Raw genomic sequence first — 20,592 nt, 5'->3', positions numbered from 1 at the left:
GTCATTTCCTCACAAAAAAAACTCTTGGTGGTGGCATAATTGGTACGGCAAAGCTAGTGTGTGGCATAGATAGGGAAGGATTTAAATAATTTTAGACATATCAGGTGGTTGTTTTTGGTTAACCCTTTGTCACACACACACGTCACGCAGGCTCAGGTGAGTGCTGTTTGTGACAAATTGGTGGCAGTAGTGGGATATATTTTTAACTTTTTAAGAACTTAAGTGAATTAGGGTTGTGTGTTATTCCTGAGAAAGGAAATGTAGATTAATTCAGCAGAGACTGAACTCAATGCTTAAAACATTATAAGACATACAGCAAGATGTTTCTACCCCCACCCCTTCTCTTGTTCTTCTTATCTTTTTTTTATTTGGGATTATACTGAGGGTGGTGGCTGCATAAAAAACATATAGCCAAGGATGCGCTCATTGCGCAATGTGAGGAAAATGGAATTCCCACCAGTGGCAAAAGCAAGGAGCAATAGATTGAAGCCCTCTTGCAGAGAGATCAGCATCAACTTGTAGATGTGTCCCAGGAAGGGCACAGCTAGGATTCAGGGGCCTGATTCATCAAGGTACGCAAACTCATACGCATCTGCTAAACGGGACTTGAGCCACGTAAAACACCACATACGCAGCGCAAACAGAGCAGATACGGCACTCAAAGTCAACTCAATCTCAAACTCCAACGCAAATATAAGGGTTTGCGTCACTCAAAGTATGAAACATGAGTTTGCGTACCTTGATGAATCAGGCCCCAGAAGAGGGCCTGACTGTGGATATTGCTCAAAACTCTGGACTGTTACTTTCTGATAATCCTAATAGTTCAAGTTTGTTTATTTGCAAACTGCCCTAAAATAGATGGGCCCAGCGGACGTTGCAACCAAAATGCAGCCTATACAGCAGTTCCAGGAGAAGGAAGGTGCAGAATGCCAGTGCCAGTCTGCGGAGAGGTACACTGCTATGGAGGCAGCAGAGAGTTGCGCTTCTATGGAGGCAGCAGAGAGGCGTGAGGACATGGAATCTGCAGAGCGCCAAGCAGAAAGAGAAGGTGACGAGCGAGAAGCCGAGTGGAGATACCAGCTGGAGCTTGCCAAGCTCCAACGCCAGCCAGAAGCCAGAGAGGCTGGTATCAGTAGACCCCGTCCAGAGAATTTCCCTGTATTGGAAAAGACGGGGATTTAGATGCATTTTTCTGAGAATTTGAAAAGATGTGCCGACAGTATGGAATAAACCTAAAGAAAAGAATACCAGCGCTCTCCGTGGAAAATTGTAAATGAAAATGTAGTTGCCAAAACAAGGGGGAGGCAAACAGGAGATCCCTAATCCTCTCTAGCAGAAAGTCAAATAAGAATACAAAAAAAAAGTCCGCTATAAAGGTGCACATGAACAAATTATATTGCAATTATTTGATAGATAAAAATGTATATGTTAATTGAAAACACAGAGTTAATGAATCCTGTAAGGCACACCTCTTATGTAAATATTCAAAGTTGAAAAATCATAAAACAAGAAAAAAGAAACAACAAAAATTGTCTGCAGACATCCAGAGCAATGAAATGTCCCTTATATGTCAGTATATCAAAAAGTTAAAAACATAGTGTCACGAATAGCACTCACCTGAGTCTGCGTGATGTATGTGTGACACAGGGTTAACCAAAAAAGCAACCACCTGGTCTGTCTAAAATGTTTAAATCCTTCCCTATCTATGCCACACATTAGCTTTGCGATACTAATTATGCCACCACCAAGGTTTTTTCTGACAAGAGCTGACACTCTTATTTAGGAAGCCTTCGGTTCTCCCTAGCATTAATCTAACATAAGTTACTTTAATCAGAGTTAACATAAACCACAACGTTCACCCCATTTCAATTATGTAGCGTCTGGACCAAACTGTTGCGTAAATTCGTAAGAACACAGAGACTTGAACTTATTAAGGGTAATTTAATATGGAAAATACATCCACAATGCTTCAGATAAACAGATAATAAAAGGCATACAAATATAAAGCAATTTTTTCTTATAAAATAAAAAGGATAAAACACAGAATTGATACCTTACTTAGAATCAAGTTTCTGGTGCTGGGAGAAGCAGAAAAAATGGGACCTCTTCAATCAAATGACTCCCTCAGAGTGAACCCGAATTTACATTTTCACTACAGTTTTAAAACCAAGCTGCAGGACCCCCCAGCCCCCTTTCCTGTGAGGTCAGAACCAACAGGGTGGTAGAATGCAAATTAGGGTTTTATGACTCTGCTGTAGGAATACTTTTAAGTCAAGTTTTCTTCACCCCGTCCTAACTTTTCAACAGTATGGCTTACAAACATGATTTTACCTCAAAACAACATGTCATAAATTCCCCTTCCTCTGCATACCACACATGCCTCTGGTAAGTATAAGATTGGAGAAAATTATATTTTCCTGTGACCATATACAGCTTGAATCTGTCATTAACATACAACCCGGTCTCTGCAGTCGGCCTGTCTAGGGCCTCCCAAACACGTGTTAGATTTCATTGTCTTGGAAGAGATATCCTCAAAGACTTTCACATTTGTGCCCTGCCATAAATGGTACAAGGTGCTACCCTTATCTACCAGCCCCCTCTGAGTAGTTTAACATACACAAAACCCATTGATCTAACAGCTTCTCTGAGAGCCAGGTGACACTATTTCTAGGAATAATTCACAAACACCTATTTGCAGATTTATGCCTAAAACTTAGCTTGCGCATGACACATAGTGTGACTGGATCAATGATAAATAACTTCTGGTATAAATTTATTTAAAGGAAATAGCGCAGGGCGTTTATTTATATAATTGCACATGCACTTATTTTTGATATTGTGTATATATTGAGATAGGAAATTGTCATTTCTGAGACCAGGGTAGACATTTTTTTTTTCTATTTTAACCTTTCTAAAGCAAATGCCTTATTTCTGATGTATATACTGTATCTGATACAATAAGCCTTTGTTTTGAAATCCTTTTGCATATCTTTGTGTAAGGAAATACTTTGATTGGGGTTGTACCTGTCCTTGGGAATGTGTATTCTGCGACTGTCTAAAGAAAGGATTCATGTTGATTGGATCTTTTGATTTGTGTAGGATAACTTTAAGAGAGGAAGGTTTAATTAAAGATGTGCTGCTAGATTTCCTGCATCTAAAAACAAGATGCAGGACATTACAGCGTTTCTAGAATTTCACAGATAAGTGTAAATATTGTTAGCTTTGCAATGCATGTAAATCTATGTTTTGATAAACAGGTTACATCCTGATTCTAAAAATAGCCTGTGTCTAAACTGTATAAAATGCACTGGCTTGAATTGAACACTTGTTCTTCTGATTTCATCTGATTTGAGTGAGCACTGTCACCTTTAATCAGTGTGAGATCAAATAAACATCTTGCTTCAAAGACCTGCTTGGAAACATCTTCAATATTGCTGTATTCCTGTGACTTACAGATTGGACCCAGCTTTTCCGGTACCACCGATCTGCGTGCTACCCTGCAGCCCTGGTCAATGTGATAGGCCAGGGGGGATCCATCCACAGCATCCCTGATTCAGGAGGTCAGGAGTACCAGCCCAGGTACACCAGCAATGAGATACGCTAGCAGCATCAGTTACCCAGAAGAAACCCGGTTCTGGATGCTGGTATATGAGTCTGGTGGTGACAGCCTTTGTAAGCCCCTCCTACTGCGGCAAGAGGTCACATTTGGGATAACGAAAGGGAGCGGTGGCAAAGTAAGTCCAGCCGGTTCCCAGCAACAACAGACAGAGTGGCATAGGCGGTCCATCCTGTCACACATATAGTCCAAGAATATGTGTCCAAGAATATGTAAATTACCTCAGCTAGGGTGTATGTGATTAAAATCTAACGCGTTTTCACAATCCCTGAGGAAGCCTGTCATGTGCGCAGGTGAAACGCGTTGGTTTAAACCACATACACGCGGTTACCAGGGCTTTCTGCCATATTAGCACCCTGGACGAGCCCCCAAATTGTTGTATTGGAACGATATTGATTGAAAGCGATGAACAGTCTTTGTTGCAATATAGATGTTTATTCGGTACAGGTTACAGCCTGAATGTCATAGAGATGTCAGAATCAGCTGAGATTTTATAAAGTACAGAGTATATCTTTAGTACACATCTTTTATACCCAAAATGACATAATGATCTTCTTAACCAATCAAAATCCCTGTTAATTATGTATGATGTCTGTTTCAGCACTTTTGGTAAAATTCCATTTTTTATTTAGACATTGAGCAGGTGTTACGCTATTTCTTTATCTGCCTTTATCAGACTTATTATGCTGACATTTTTCTATTTCTACCCCTTATCCTGTCTATACTCCTTATTCCTGTACTTTGGCCCATATCCTGCCCTCATTATTAATTTTATGGCATTGACAGCATAATTTATTATTTTGTTTGTTATCAGACCAGGTCACGTAGACCTTGCTTAAGATTAGTAAATCATTTCTTAAAGTGCAATTACTAAAACATACCATTTTCTGTGTTTGTTAATATGTTAATGTATATAATGAATACATATTGTGATAATATGAATTATTGTGAATTATTATTTCCACAACCCTTACTGATTGCCATTCAAATTGAAGAAACAGAAAACGTCAGACAGTAGCATAACCATCCATTACTATGCGCTACTGCGCAGGCGCATATTAATGCGGAAGTGGCTATGACCGAAAGACTCTGCAAATATTTTACAGCCGGATATTTTTTTTTCCCTTCAGCATATTCTTGGGGAGACCAGCGGGAGACTGTCTCTCTATTTTGGATAGGATCTACAGACACGCTACACATTTAAGGTATTTGGCCATTATCTTTCTTGGCGCAATGTCCCCGGAATTCTGTACTGCAATATTCGTTTATAAGGAAGGTTGTTTATAACTACCGGTAGGCTGTATGGACATTATCTCTGTCACCTGCTTGTATATGGAACGCTTATGTATTTGACGTATCACATTTTCTTTTGTTTCTTTTTTTCTCCTTGGTCTATATGTTTTTAACTTTTTGATAGCTGTATAAGGGACCTTTCATTGCTCTGGTTGTCTGCAGACATTTTTTGTTATTTCTTTTTTCTTGTTTTGTGATTTTTCCACTTTGGATATTTACAAAAGGGGAGTGCCTTACAGGATACATTAACTCTGTGTTTTCGATTAATATATACATTTTCATCTATTAAATATTTGCAATATAATTTCTTCATGTGCACATTTATAGCGCTGGGGAGTTTCTTTTGTATTCTTATTCGACAATATGGACTAACTAAAGATAAGTGGGTACAGTATTTAAACCATGGTTTGCGAGGGAAAGCGTTAGAGGCCTTTGCAGAACTCCCACCTGAAATGGACAGAGATTATGAGGCAATCAATAGTGCCCTGCTACAGTGTTTTAATATCACTCCAGAGGTGCACAGACAGAAATTCTGTGATTTAAAATGCAGTTCATCTAATACTTATTTAGGACTTGTGGCCCAACTGTCCACCTCATTTAAACAGTGGATTGGAGGGTTAAAGATCACCACCTTTGTTGGTCTAAAAGATTTTATGAACCAGGAGCAGTTCCTCACTTTGTGCCCAGCTGATGTGAAGGAATGGGTAGTGGATCGGGACCCTGAGTCATCTGTGGAGGCAGCTAGACTGGCTGACAAGCATACAGTCACCCGGGCACCTGCAGCTAAGAGAGGGACTGGAAAGGGGGGCGGCCTGGAAAGGGGGGCGGCCAGGAGGATGATTGCCACACCCCTAAACACCATCAGCCCCTGTTCTTTCATCTTTTGGGAGGGTGGGGGCAAAGTCATTTTTAGGAGACCCCCAACGATGTTTTGCATACAACCAGGTGGGACACATCAGTACCGCCTGTTCAGAAAAGAAGAACACTTCACCCTCCTCGGAGGGAGGGGGGTGTTACCTCCCCTGCAATCTTCTCCAGCTGTCCTGTGTGTTGCTGGTCCAGAAGGGGGCCAGAACCACAACCTGCAAAGTCACTGTGGGTGATGTGGGGTTAAGAGATACTGGTGCGGATGTAATGCTAGTGCATTCAGAACTGGTAGGGTTAGAGGACTTCATTCCAGGAAAATGTATTTTGGAGTAAGGGTTGGGTGAAATTCACCTTACTGTGCCTATGGCCAAGGTCTATCTTGACTGGGGTGCTGGAAGAGGTCTAAGGGAAGTAGGGGTATCAGACCATATTCCTACAAATGTTTTGCTTGGAACCAATTTAGGCAGCATATTATCTCAATATGTCGCTAGTAGGGATGTTGTGGACTCGAAAATTAACCATGTTTTTTCCCAGGTATCAGGATGTGACAGGGAAAATGTTTGTTCAGTTGTATCTGAAGTTGGTAATCTAGGTTGTGAAAGGAACATGCATGCTCAATTGTACCTGACCTGGGTAGACTTTCTGAAATGTCAGTGTTCACAAGCCAGTAAGCAGTGCAGGTCAGGTCGCCAGAATTAATCCCTGAGGGGGAGGGGGGAGGGCTGGTAGCAGAATGTGACAATATCCTAGAGTCATTCTCTGAGGGGGAGGGAAGGGGGATGCCAGAAGGTAACACTGACCCCGAATCAGTCTCTCTAACCCCCCTACCTCCAGCTCCTGCAATGATAGATGCTTCTGATTACAATATGGTAAATTGTGTTGTCTTGAAATCTAGCCTGGTTCCTTTACAGACTCCCTGTCCTGAGATAACTGAAGTGGGCATTAGTGTTATCAATGCTGCACATGATACTTACTTGGATAAAATACATGTTCAACCTGTGCCAGCTGAGGGTGTTATTGAGTCTGATGCATTCAGAATTAACCAAGTGTATTCACAGGTAATGTGTACTGAAGTAAGGGCAACATGTGACTGGGAGGGAGGGCAGAGGAAAATTGTGTATCCATCTGAGCATGAAGCAGCATGGGCCAAAACTTTAGTGATCAATGGAGGCTTCCACTTACAGGAGCATAAGAGGGAGAAGGTGGGTAGCTCAGCTAGTTCTCTAGGGGTTCTGGTAAAGACAGGTGTGAGAGGATCACAGGCAGATGGGCCCACCTTGCACCTTTGTATACTAAGCCAGGTGAAGAAGGAGTAGTGTAGCATAATGTGGAGGAACAGCTTAATGGGAAGGTGGTACTAGGGGTTAGTGTGTACCCCTCTCTACCAAAATAAGGGGGTTCCCCAATACCTGAGTCTAGCGGCAAGGAAGGTGCTTTCTCACTTAGACCCCAAGTAGAGACCAAGCTAAGGATGGAGACAAGATTATTACAAGAGATTACCTCCAGACTTAACCCTGATCCTACAATGGAAAGTCTAAATCAGGTATTGTGTCACAGGGGCAGGAATCAGATGGATTAGGAGGCAGGACAAGGAGATGGTATATTGTGTGTTGTCCTCGATTTCACAGAGACCACTGCTGCATTGCTAGATAACAATGTGGCCACAGGGAGCTTTCAGGGGGGATCACAGTATGTGGGAGCAATGCAGGGATCTATGTTAAAGGGCCAGGTAGGAACCATACCCCAATTCACCCCCCTCAACAGGCAGACCCAATCCCAGAACATTTTTCCTAGACACTGGACCCGAGGTGAGAGGTTCTGCCATGCAGCCTGCAACATGGACTGTCCTTTGTTCTTAGACCCTGAGAGTTTTAACAGAAGAAGCCTTGCCTATGTCTCACATTAAAAGCAGGGTCTGTAATTGGGATAGGCATGTACAATTGGTCCCTATAGGGCCCAGGATAGAATGCAGCACTGTGGGTGTGGCCAGTTGAGTACATGGCTCTCAGACAAAAGAAAAGTACAGTAACCCAGTTGGAATGTGACCCCCCCACCATGTCACTTTACTGTGCTGCACAAGAACAAAAGCAACATGGTAACACAGACAGACTGTCACAATGGAAGCATTGTGTTAGGTGAGCAGGAATAATCATCAACAATTTCCCTGCCACCCTCTAGAATGGGGAGGTGACATGTGCAAACTAATTTCTGGGCATATAAATCTTCAAATAGGTGTTTTTGAATGGATTCCTAGAAATAGTGTGACATGGCTCAGTAGAGCTGTTTAAATCAATGTGTTTGATTATGTTAAACTCCCCAGAGGGTGCTGGTACAACTGATCTCTTCCAAGAACTCTCTCCTTGTTTCTGGGCAGATCTCCTTCAATGGCCACACAGACTATATCTCCACTTTCTTTAATAGATGGCAAATTTCTAGATTTGATGTTTGCTGAATAAATGGGCATTACTTTCCTGAAGATGGAACCTGTCATCACAGTCTGTGGTCTGAATGGTAATCCTCTGGTAGGCGGAATGATCTTGAATAAAACATCTCCAGTTCTCCTTTCTATTGGAATTCTTTACTCATCGAGGTTAGCCATCTTTTTGAGTAGTTGTCCCACAGCTCCATTTACCCTTGGTCATCCATAGCTTCATTGCCATAACCATCTCATCGATTGCTCCTTTTTTTCGACTACCTGTTTGTCTTTACCTGTTCAAATTCTGCAATCAGTTTCTGAATCACTACCTTATCCCTATCATAGCTTCTTGGATGTTTTCTCTAAAAAAAGCCACAGATTTGTTATACCTGCACCATGATTTTGACTATGCCATTGACCTGATCCCTGGATCTAGATTGCCTAAGGGCAGACTCTATGCATTATCTACTCCCATGGAGAAATACATTAAGGAGAACCTTAGTAAGAGTTTCATTAGGCCCTCCAAATGAAGCTACCATCTTCTCTAAAATTGATCTCTTCTGGGCATATAACCTCATATGGATAAAGAAAGGGGGCGAGTGGAAACCTACTTTCAATATTCAGTCAGGCCATTATGAGTATCTTGTCATGTACGTTGGGCTCTGTAATGCCCCAGCAGTTTCTGAAGCCTTAATTAATGATGTTCTTTGAGACTTTTTTGGGCAAGATCATTGTTGTATATTTAGATGACATCCTGATCTATTTCAAATCCTTAGAACAACACCAACTACATGTAAAGAACTTACTCCTCAGACTCCAGGAGCACCACCTATTCCCTAAGTTTGAGAAGTGGGAATTTGAAGTTGAAAAGGTTACCTTTCTGGGGTACATCATCTCTCCCAAAGGGTTTATCCAAGGATCCTAGTAAAGTCCATGCCATCTTGGATTTGGTACTACCCACCAATCTGAAGGTGATTCAGAGACTCCTGGGGTTCGCCAATTACTACTGGAGATTCATTTCACTCCTTCTCGGTCTTAGTGACTTCTATCACCTCGCTGACCAAAAGCGGGGCAGACACCTCCAATTGGTCTTCTCAAGCCTTAAATGAATTCAGTGCCTGAAAGCAAGTCATCTCAGCACCCGTACTTCGCCATCCTAACCCATAATTACCATTTGTTATCGAGGTAGATGCTTCGGATGTCGGTGCCTGTGCAATCCTCTCTCTGAAAGATACTTATGCCCATAGGTTACATCCCTGTGCCTTTCTTTCCCACAAGTTTGCACCTGCATATTCCAATTATGACGTTGGAGACCATGAACTTCTTGCTAACAAATGGGCCTTCGTGGAGTAGAGACACTGGCTGTAAGGTGATACTCATCACCATTTTTATGATTCATGAAAATATGCTTTACATTGAATCAGTCAAGAGACTCAGTTCTAGGCAAGCGAGTTGGACTTATTCTTCACCCGATTTCAACACGCTGGCAAACTCGCAGTTTGATACATTTCCCTTCTAGTGTCTTGCGGTAGTTTTAACCTTTTTTAATGTTTTTATTTATTTTTGTGCCAGCAGGTCCAGTTTCTGTACAGCCGCCGGACGTGCCGTCATTGCACATTTAATGTAGACATTGTGACTGTTTACATTACTACTGTCGATAATCACAATGTCTACATTATAAGCATATCAACAGAACGAATCTGTCAGCCTTTACCCTTTTTTGTTTTCGACAGGATAATTATCAACAGATCCACCACTGGAAATCCGTACCCAACCCGTTTACTCAGCATAAATTCAGGAAATCGAAGATGCAGGATGTTCGAAAGAGAACATGAGTATAATCTGATTATGTTGAGGCACAGTTCAGATTGTATTTAGATATGATATTTCCCCTGTGTAAGGAATTTGGTTTCCTTAGGAATGATATGAAAAATATGCTGCTTCTTAAAGAAGAAAGGCTGCTCCTAGTTTATCCAAAAAGCATCTGACCTATCGGTGGGTGCACTGGATTGCATCCTGAACCAAAAATGCCACTTCCAGTTACTGTTTAATGGTGTCTGGCTCTGGACTAGCGGCAGTAGCCATGGAAAACAGGCTTTTATATTCTTCTTTTTTCTTTGTAAAATACTGATGTCACTTATCAGCTTCATCCATTTTTTCTTTTTATGTATGTTTGTCAATAGAGTGAATTTTCATGAATAATTTACAATCTGCAATAAACCTGTAACAGATGTTGACCGACTTTGGCTTGCTAGATGCTGTAGAACTAGGAGAATTCCTTTTGCTGCAGGTGGTGATACAGAGGTTGTGGGGAGGTGATAACGTGACAAAGGTGAGTGAACATTACATCTTATTGAGTCTGCAGCTACAGTCTCTGATGTGCATTTCACTAATCTACATAATATATCCTGATATACTTTCTGCATGGAGAGCTTTGGATTCATTGATTTGTTTTCTGCATACCTTTCCTTTATTCTGTATGTTGGTCGTACCCTAGATTGGACCCAGGGTGGAGATCGAGGGTGGGGCTCTTACAACTGTATGTATAAACTAAACACATAAATGGTAAGATACAACTGTACACTTGCACAGAATGCCAACAAATACTGTGCACTTTCAGCATACGAAATAGGATAAAAGGCATTTTATTATTTTGCCCATAAGGAAAATAATGGCTGTTTTTCATGTAGCACACAAATACTTGATAGCTTTATTTGTACACTGAAATCTAAAGTTGATCTAGGACATGCCCTACCCCAACTATAAATATGCCATCACATTTTAAATTTACCTCCTTCTCCAATGCAACATGGCTTTTGTCAAAGTCGAATAATTGGATGAAAGAAAGTATATTGATTAATATTGTTTTACCGTGCGATTGCGATCAGTACGCCACGTGTCATGGCGCAATTGCACGATAAATAACGCATGCATACACTCGCACTTACACATACACTTGTATATAGTTCATATTTATATTAGTTCCAATACATAGTTGTTTATGAGCAGATGTTATTCGGCTTATAGTTAAATATTAGAAAGTTATATGTACACATTATTGAGATCTAAGGTTCAGGTCACAGGAAACATGTCATGTATGGTGTCATTCTAATCCCCTATTTATTCGCAAACGTCCGGTTCATTCACCGAAAGGATCGCTGCTTGCGTATGCTAGTTATGGATGATAGGGAATAAATGATTAGAATGATATTGTCTGTGTAATGCTAATAGACCAGTTTAGTTCTTGGCAGGAACATTATCATTCATCTTCTGGAGAGCTGACCCCCACCCTTGGAAAGCTGACCCACACCCTTGGAGGGTGTTGTTTGAACTGACCTATGGACTGCATTACACTGGACCTTCCTATAGCCTGAACCTATGGAAACTTGCCAAGTCATCTGTATTGTATTTACTGTAACACAAAATATATATATATATTGCTCCCTGGAATCAGCTAGGCAGTCACTCTGACCACAGTCTTCAGAACTGAAGGACTGTCTAGCTGGTTCCAGCAGAGCGCAGCAGAACGCAGCAGAGCACAGCACCGTGCAGCACCGCACAGCGTATGTATCGGCTGTACTTATATATTGAACATATTCTTTTGCCTTTGCTAAATAAATTGCTTGTGCTTTGGAACCACATAAATCACATAGACAATGATTATTGGAAAACGATGAAATTACTTTAATATAACTTTTATCTGTTATTTAAAGTAAACACTACGGAGGGAACAGAAAAAAAACAGTATTTAAAAGAGAAGTTAGTGTCAGTCTCAGCATAAATTTATTAGTGCATAACAGGCTTACAGCTTTGTATTTTATAACAAACACACATGCATGCATATTTGCTCAAACACATACATTCACCTGTGTACACACACACACACACACACACACACACACAAAATATACATCTCTTATTCTAGGTAGTAAAGAGCAGAGAGTGCTTCTGGCAACAGCAGAGTAAAACAGAATACAAGGTCACATTTAAAAATGCTGCTTTGGAACATAGCGGTTTAATGTTTTTACCAACAACTTACAGGTCAAAGAAATAAGATTTTTTGTCTCAAAGGCCAGCTTATCACATACGTTTTCTGTCTGATAGCTACACTACCTAATGAAAACGTTATTACTTTGAGAAGTTTTTCTCTGGTAAGTGTTCTTTTGTTAGTGACCACAAACATTTAGCAATTTTCTTCAATATTTGTTCTATTCAAACCTATTGTAATTTAATGTTATGATTGGGCAGCACGGTGGCTCAGTGGTTAGCATTTCTGCCTTACGGCACTGGGGTCATGAGTTCAATTCCCGACCATGGCCTTATCTGTGAGGAGTTTGTTCTCTCCATGTTTGTGTGGGTTTCCTCCGGGTGCTCTGGTTTCCTCCCACACTCCAAAAACATACTGTTAGGTTAATTGGCTGCTATCAAATTAACCCTAGTCTGTCTGTGTCCGTGTATGTGTTAGGGAATTTAGACTGTAAGCCCCAATGGGACAGGGGCTGATATGAGTGAGTTCTCTGTACAGCGCTGCGGAATTAGTGGCACTTTATAAATAAATGGTGATAATAATGATTGTTTGCTGCCTGTCCTTCTACATCAGCTTCTCCAGACTATCAATCTTTTCTAGTTCATGCCGCTTCACCCATCCATATCTTAGATGCCCCATGACCTATATTCCTGTGTACAATTCTCCTATAATTATTGTTTCTTTTTCTCTCACCACATTGCTCTGCAAATCTCTACACTGGCTCCTCATGTCCCCCAAAATCCAATTCAAACTGCTCATCTACAAAGTCGTCAACAACACTGCCCCTTTCATAGGCAAACCGAGGGGGGGGGTGGTTCCTCGTGCTTGGAAACCCCCCTCCAAGCCTGGGGCACTGTATAATTTAGGTGACTGGACCCTGCTCCCTCTTCACACAGCTCTACTTACAAATGAAGAGATGCGTGCACCAAACAGTAGTACACGCAGCACTGCCCATGTATATTATGGGGTTAGGAAGAGTTGGAGAGCAGCCAAGCACTGTCTAAAATTATAGCCACGCCCCCATGCATGCTGGTCACGCCCACTGGCAGCGTGGTGTGGAAACCCCCCTCTACAAATCCTGCGTTTGCCACTGCCTTCGTACATCTCATATATCATCTCTAAATAATCTCCCTCACACCTTCGTCTCATCTGTTGCAACCACCTCTCACACTTGCCTACAAGACATCTCCCAAATGCTTTACAATCTGCATAAACAACCATCAATCTAGGGGAATAAAAGAACAACGTACATTTGTCAGGAGATAGAAGGAGTATTGTTTATTACTTTATTCAAATACCTCAACATTTGCACTTTATGCTCTCGGAAGCATAAAATGCATTAGGTTTTGTGTATTTTTGTAGTACTACCCCCAGAAAACATATTCTACACTACAAATGTTTTTTCTGGCAGAAAAATGACCCCTTTAGCACACAATATGCATTAATGCTTTTATACTCACTGTAACAGGTTGTGTTCTGTCTGGTTTTCTATCCAAGGACATCTCCGAAGTGCGTTAACTGTCATCAAAAAATGCCCCCAATAAATCCAATCAAGTCTAGAAAAGAAATAAAAGAATGCATAATTAGCCATGTATTTTTTTCAGGTGAAGTTATGCACAAATCCTTTTCCATATCTAATTGATGGCTAAAAACATTTGATCATTTCTCCACAATGGAATATCCAAGTCAAAAGTCCCATTGACTGAAATGACCTTCTCCTTCTCTAATAATTTTTTCAAGTATATGTAATGACCCCTTGTGGGTTAAGAGTGGGGGTGATTCCTTTTTCTAACATAAGGGTCATGCAGATGTTAGATAGATCCAGCGCTGTGTCCTACTTCCCACACAAAAATCAAATAAAAGCATGTATTCTCCAATCAACTACAGCCTGTGTTCCCTTAGAAAATTGAACACAAATTTCAAAACCAAGAAAAGAAACAATAAATCATAAAGAGAATCCTAGCACTGTTGGTTCCCCAAGGGATATAAAAAAAATGTGTAATTCTTACATTTTCACTGTAGTCTTTAAATTGCCTCTATCTCCTTTTTTCTTATTTCCCAAACTGTAGATCAACATGTGAATCAAAACAATAAATAAAACATATTGTCGTTCAGTTATAAACAAACCATTCCAGTGATATTTCTAAACACAAATAAATATATAAAATGATAAAAGTGTCCAAACAACTCCAAATAAAAACAAATGCATCCAGCGGAATATATGCAGTTCTTCTTACAAGAAAATGGATTGATAAATCACAGTGTGCATTAAGATAGTAAGTTCCTCGGGGTGTTGATGTCATCGGACAATTGCTCCAAAAGGTATCAATACTGGTGAGAAGACTGATACAGGGTTATCTCCACCTCCTCAACTGTATTGTATTAGTCTTTCTCAATGTGGACAATGTTGGGTTACAGGAAGTCCTTTCTAAACTTGCATTATCCAATCAGATCACAAGTAAGTATTACTTAATTATGTTGGTTTGCAGATTTATAACCGAGGGATGAATTAAACCCAAGGGAAATTAAAAGCTGAGGTGTGTGTTCGCAAATCTCAGCTTTTAATTTAAGGGGTTATAGTGAGCCTTGGGTACGCCCATTGCTGTGTTTCAGTGGGAGGTCACAATTATCAATTTCTCTGGTTGATGGTGTTCTGCCTCTGGTCTGCAAGACAAGTTGTGGAGATATGTGCAGGTCTCCTCTCTATCCCTCCTGTCTCTAATGTAATTTCTAGCCCTCTGTTTTCCTTCAGCCCCCCCCCTTATTCCTGTATTATACTGCCTTCTTCCCATTTCCTTTTCCCTGTCTCTTTAGCCTTCTCTCTTTCTCCTCTGGTGCCAGTTTTTCAGCCCCCTCCAATCAATTTCACTGGTCATTTGAACCATCCACCACCACCACCGCCGCCTCAATGGATATGGGGTCCTTTCAGCCTCCCCTCTCCTTTTTCTCCTTCTCCATACTTACCTGGTCCTGAAGCCTGTCCTCGTGGCTACTGCCCCAATCCATTCCATGTAGAGCAAGTTGCTGCATTTCCCAGCATGTATGCCAACTGCACATATCACCCTGTCACTGACATTGGCGTGGCCCAGGAGGATGTTAGCCATTTAGTAACTCTGCACTTGTGGCTGGGGGGCATAGAGTAGTGCTCCTCCTGCTCCTTCAGCTGCGGATATTAGGAAGCGGGGATTTAGACTTGTAAAGTCAGTCTGCCAGCTAGTGCAGCAATGAGTGCAGGTACATAAATGACTCTATGAGGCGTCCATAGAAAAGAAAGAGTGAATGACTCTCCACTGGTGAGTAGTAAGCGTAGCTGGATGTACAGGGGGCTACATATAACTGTATTTTATTATCGTTCACTGTCTATGTAAGAGATACCTACACCTCTAATGCAGGACAAGTTTCTGAATGAAATTTCTACTTTTTTTGCCTCCCCAGCTCCCCCAGACTCCACACTTTACACAAGGGGCATGTGGCCCAGCCATGTTGTACAGCTGGAGGGGCATAGGCAATGTGGCTCGCTTTCCCCCATAGTGTAGCCCCTTGCTCCCCCAGCCTTATTTGTTGCTGGACTTGCCAACATAACATAACATAATTGCAAAGAGGCCAATGATTTGGGCTGGTAGGCTTGGCGTTAAATCAGATAGGGCCCCTGTAGCAGCTCCGGCATCTAGGGTCTGGCATTGCCATCCAAAGGTCTTAGACAAAGCTGCTTGTGACATCAGAGGTGTGGAGTGCCTTTAATAGCAAGTCATACGTACAGATTGTATGCCCTAAACTGTTGTAGGACGAGCAGCACCGGTCTGTGTAGATTCCAATACATTCGGGGTCACGGGAGACAATGAGCAATCCAGAAGGATTGAGTGATTTTACAGGTGACTGCGAGGCTGTTGGCTGATTGCTGGAGATTCATGAAATTTCCAAAAGGGGAGACTGATCAGATATAATGCAGCATGTTATAAAATGTTATATTTTTTCCTGGAGCACTAACACTGACTTTTCTGCTGTGCATTTTTATTTTGCATACTGAGTGCCATAGACAAGAAAATTAGTTTTATAGGTAATTTCATGAACAAAGTGATGACAATAAGTGTGACTATTATAACAGGAGCTGGCAGTAATATTTCTCTAGTGTTGCATGACACAATAAATTTTACATTAATTTGTGCTCCATAAAAATGTTCATTCTAAAATAGCTTGTCAATGATAAATATGTTAGGCAGTCTGAGGAAAGTACTGTAGATAGTATAGATTTTGATTGAATAGCGGAATACCATATACATTTATATAGATGGTGTTGCTGCCTTTATATCAGTCAAAGTGTAGCATTATGACTAATGCAAACTGTTGTTTTTATTTCAGGATTTCATGTATATATGCATATGGTAAGTATAATGTTTGTATGGTACTTGCATGGAGACAAACTTGGAGACAAGTTTGGCTATGACATAACTACTAGCCCTATAATTATAGGATCTATGCTATGGTATAATGCAGCTAATATGTCTTTCGCTCATATGAACTAAGGTCATTCTTATTCTTTAGACATTTTCTTTTGACAATAACTTTCTGTAAGGTTAACGCAAATGTCATAATCCTAATTCTTTGGCTTCCCCCTGAACTGTCCTACACCTGGCGCATGCCTGGTTTGCTAATTTTCAATATTTTATTTTAGCTTGCTGTGGTACTTCTCTTTACCTTGCAGGCATCTCCATTGTTCACAATCTGACCACAAATGGGTCCATCAACCTCAAGAATCGGGTTTGGCCATCCTCCATGATGTCACGGTTGGTTTACAGGAAATTGATCCCTAGGCTCTGCTGAACCTGGCTAAGGCCACCCACAAGTGTGGAGTCTAACAGACAGGTGGTTTTCACCAGGAACCCCCGCAAGGAGGTATGGTCTTAGCTGCACCAAGTCTGCAGGTCGCGGTCCCGTGAGTGAGTGTACAGCAGAACGATGTGGGGCAGCCAGGTGAAGTGGATGGAGACGATGAAGTCCACAGATGAGTGGTATAAATACAGGCACAACAATAATATAGGCTGATAGTCAGCAGCCAAGGAGTCTCTAGGAGAATAGGTGTTCTGTGTTATACAGCGAGAGGACAGAGGCTGTCACTATGAAGTACTCTGGAGATGGTAATGGAAGTACTGGAGCAGCAATAGTTCAACACAGCCATAGGCTGAAGGCTGACTGGAGTGGTGGAGGTAACTCTTAGAAACAGCTGATGAGTCCCAGATGAAATAGCAGCTCTGAGTGGTAGTGATGAGAGAACTGGAGCTGTCACAATAGAATACACTGGAGATGGTAATAGAGGAACTGGAGCAGCGATAGTTCAACACGGCCAGAGACTGAGAGCAGACTGGAGTAGCGGAGGTAGTAGCGGCTCTGAGTGGTAGTGATGAGATAACTGAAGCTGTCACAATGAAGTACTCTGGAGATGGTAATAGAGGTACTGGAGCAGCGATAGTTCAACACGGCCAGATATTGAGAGCAGACTGGAGTAGTGGAGGTAACCCGTGGTAACAGCTGATGAGTCACAGATGTAGTAGCGGGTCTGAGTGGTAGTGATGAGAGAACTGAAGCTATCGCGATGATGTACACTGGGGATGGTAATAGAGGTACTGGAGCAGCGATAGTTCAACACGGCCAGAGACTGAGAGCAGACTGGAGTGACGGAGGTAACCCGTGGTAACAGCTGATGAGTCACAGATGTAGTAGCGGCTCTGAGTGGTAGCGATGAAAGAACCGGAGCTGTCACAATGAAGCACACTGGAGATTGTAAGTGAGGTACTGGAACAGCGATAGTTTAGCGCAGACCACAAACTGAGAGCAGACTGGAACACAGGCAAACCACAAGGAGAACAGGAACCAGAACCACAGGCTGCAGGAAGTGAGCTTGAAGAACAGGAATCAGACAGGTGAATCCAGGAGGTTTAAATAGTGCTCCAGAAGTGCTTAGCCAATGAAAAAGAGGGAGGAGGTCCTGAAGTGCAATAGGCTTGCACCTGCACAGATCTGAATATAACTGAATGAATGAACTGGAGAATGTCTGATGCTGGGACATGGCAGTTTCCAGATGAATGGACTGCAGGTAACGAGACAGGTACTATCTGTGGGACCGGAGCGTTACACATGAGATGTGTCTGGCCTCTGTTTCTGGGTCTGGCATCTGTTTGGGTGGGTGAGCATGATGTATTTTCTGTCCACAATGTTTTGCCTGCTTTCTCTGCTTGTCACAGGACTAGCGCATACTCGTCCAAGTTCGGTGCATAGCCCAGTAAGCTGGTTGAATGGTTAGTCGAAGTCGTATAATTGGATGAACAAAAGTATATTTTTTAATATTGTATTACCGTGCGATCGCGATCGGTACGCCACGCTACACGTGGCATGGCGCGATCACGCGGTAACATACGCACACACACTCTCACTACAACATTTAGTTATTTATATATTTCATATTTATATTGATTCCATTCCACAGTGATTTGTGAGCAGATAGTATTTAGCTTATTATTAGTTTATATATTATGATTATATGTACACTTTAGTGTTATTTAAGGTTCAGGTTACAGGAAACGTGTCATATCTGGTATCCTTTTAATCCAGTATTCATCAGCAGTTGTACGGTTGCTTCACCGAAGAGATCGCACATTGCATATTCTAGTTAGCGATGTTAGGGAATACATTTTTAAAGAAATACTGACTATAAAATGCTAATAGACTAGTTGTAACTGGATTCCTGGCAGGAAAGTCAGAGCACAACCCCTGGAGAGACGACCCCCTACTTTGGATATTTTTGGTTTGAACTGGCCTATTACCTGCAGCACTCTGGACCTTCCTGATACCTGGACCAATAGAAGCAGGCCACACCATCTGCATTGTTTTCACTGTAACACTGACTGTATATAATACAGCTTTCACTGGCACTGGCCTCAGTCTTCTCTGACCACAGTATTCTGGAGTGAAGTACTGTGTTCAGGTATCAGTGGGAGCGCAGCTAGCGCAATTGAGCATAGCGGTATGTATATATATTTTGGTATTGGCTGTACTGTATTATAATTATGTATTGAACTGTTAAATTTTACATCTGCTAAAATAAATTACTTTGTGCTTTGGAAACACAATACAATCGCATATGCAATGCTTATTTGAAAACAATAGAATTACCTAAGCTGCCCGGACTTGTAGGCCAGTTATGCAAGGTAGGCCTGGCCATTTTCCTCTGGGTGGTAGGTACAGCATTTTCCCACTGTCTTCAGGGGCCGGCCTGACAGTTCTTGCACTCTTGTATCCTATGTGGGGGTCTTCTTGCTAGGTCCTGTGCCAAAACCGCCAGAAGCAGTAGGGGCGAGAGCCCTTACAAGGTTATCATTCAGTGGAGTGGCTCTCTCACTATTATTAGTAGACTGGAAGGGAGTAAAGAGGGGAAGTGTATTTTACATGAGAAAATCAACAGTTAAACATTTTATTATAACTCAGAGATGAGTTAAGTCCATGGGAAATGAAAAGTTGAGGTGTGTATTTCTAACTTTATGTGTCCCTCTCTAAGGGGTTTAATTGAGCAGGCAAAGTGAACCATTGGTATGCCCACTGTGGTGTTACGTAGGAGGTTACATATGCTACATTATAAATTCCCCTGGCTGATGGTTTTCTGCCTCCAGTCTGCAAGACAAGTTGCCTACTCATTTTGGAGACCTTCTGCCGGTGCTTTGGGTGCCAACTCCTGCTGGAGGCATGTTTTTCTTCCCCCCTGGATTTGGAGCTTCCTCGCAGGTGATTTGGATGCTTACACCTGCACAAGCCATGTTTTTCCCTCCTGGTTTTGAGCTATCTTGCTGGTGCTTTATGTGGCTACACCGGCCCAGGGCGTATTTTATTGGTAACCTTTGTGGGATGGTTTTGGTTTGGGTTCCCATACCCTTCGATCTGGCGGCTGTATGTTATTTTATTTACCAGAGCGGGACCATTTCATTAGTGTTTTGGATGCCAACACCAGCTGTTCTGAGCTTTGTTTTTTCCGGATTACATTGAATAAGTCGGTGGAAAATGCGTTGTGAGTGCACATTAGTTTAATTTATGTAATGACTGAACCCTCCTCCCTTCGAAGAATAGGCATAGGTTTCAGTAAAGGGGGCACAATTGTTGGCTGTGTTCCATCAGCCCAGAAGGGACTTGGGTTTTCGAATTCGGATAAGGCATACCCAAGTTTAAGGATAACTTTACACCCGGGTCAAATGGTTCCCCATGTATTTTATCAAGAATGTAAATGGCCTCACTGTTGATATCAGGACTGTTTATTACATGAGAACATCTACCATTAAGCATTTTAATAAAAGACAAATATTAAACAAATTAAATAAAATGATGATTAAA

The 20,592-nt window shown here is 41.7% G+C and overlaps 1 protein-coding gene across 1 annotated transcript in view; it reads left to right on the top strand.

Annotated features, from left to right (window-relative positions):
• Positions 1-858: 858 nt before the first annotated feature.
• Positions 859-20,592, top strand: part of LOC142150400 (alpha-2,8-sialyltransferase 8E-like) — a 91,158-nt gene continuing 71,424 nt past the window's right edge. Inside the window, exons 1-4 of the mRNA XM_075205596.1 lie at positions 859-1,048; positions 5,480-5,601; positions 6,688-6,834; positions 10,423-10,524. Coding sequence (XP_075061697.1) covers positions 859-1,048; positions 5,480-5,601; positions 6,688-6,834; positions 10,423-10,524 — 561 coding nt within the window. The remainder of the gene's footprint in view (positions 1,049-5,479; positions 5,602-6,687; positions 6,835-10,422; positions 10,525-20,592) is intronic.

Source organism: Mixophyes fleayi, chromosome 4 (genome assembly GCF_038048845.1).
Source record: "Mixophyes fleayi isolate aMixFle1 chromosome 4, aMixFle1.hap1, whole genome shotgun sequence".
Lineage (NCBI taxonomy): Eukaryota > Metazoa > Chordata > Amphibia > Anura > Limnodynastidae > Mixophyes > Mixophyes fleayi.
The sequence above is the reverse complement of the archived record's forward strand: the minus strand, read 5'-3'. Positions and strand labels throughout refer to the sequence as shown.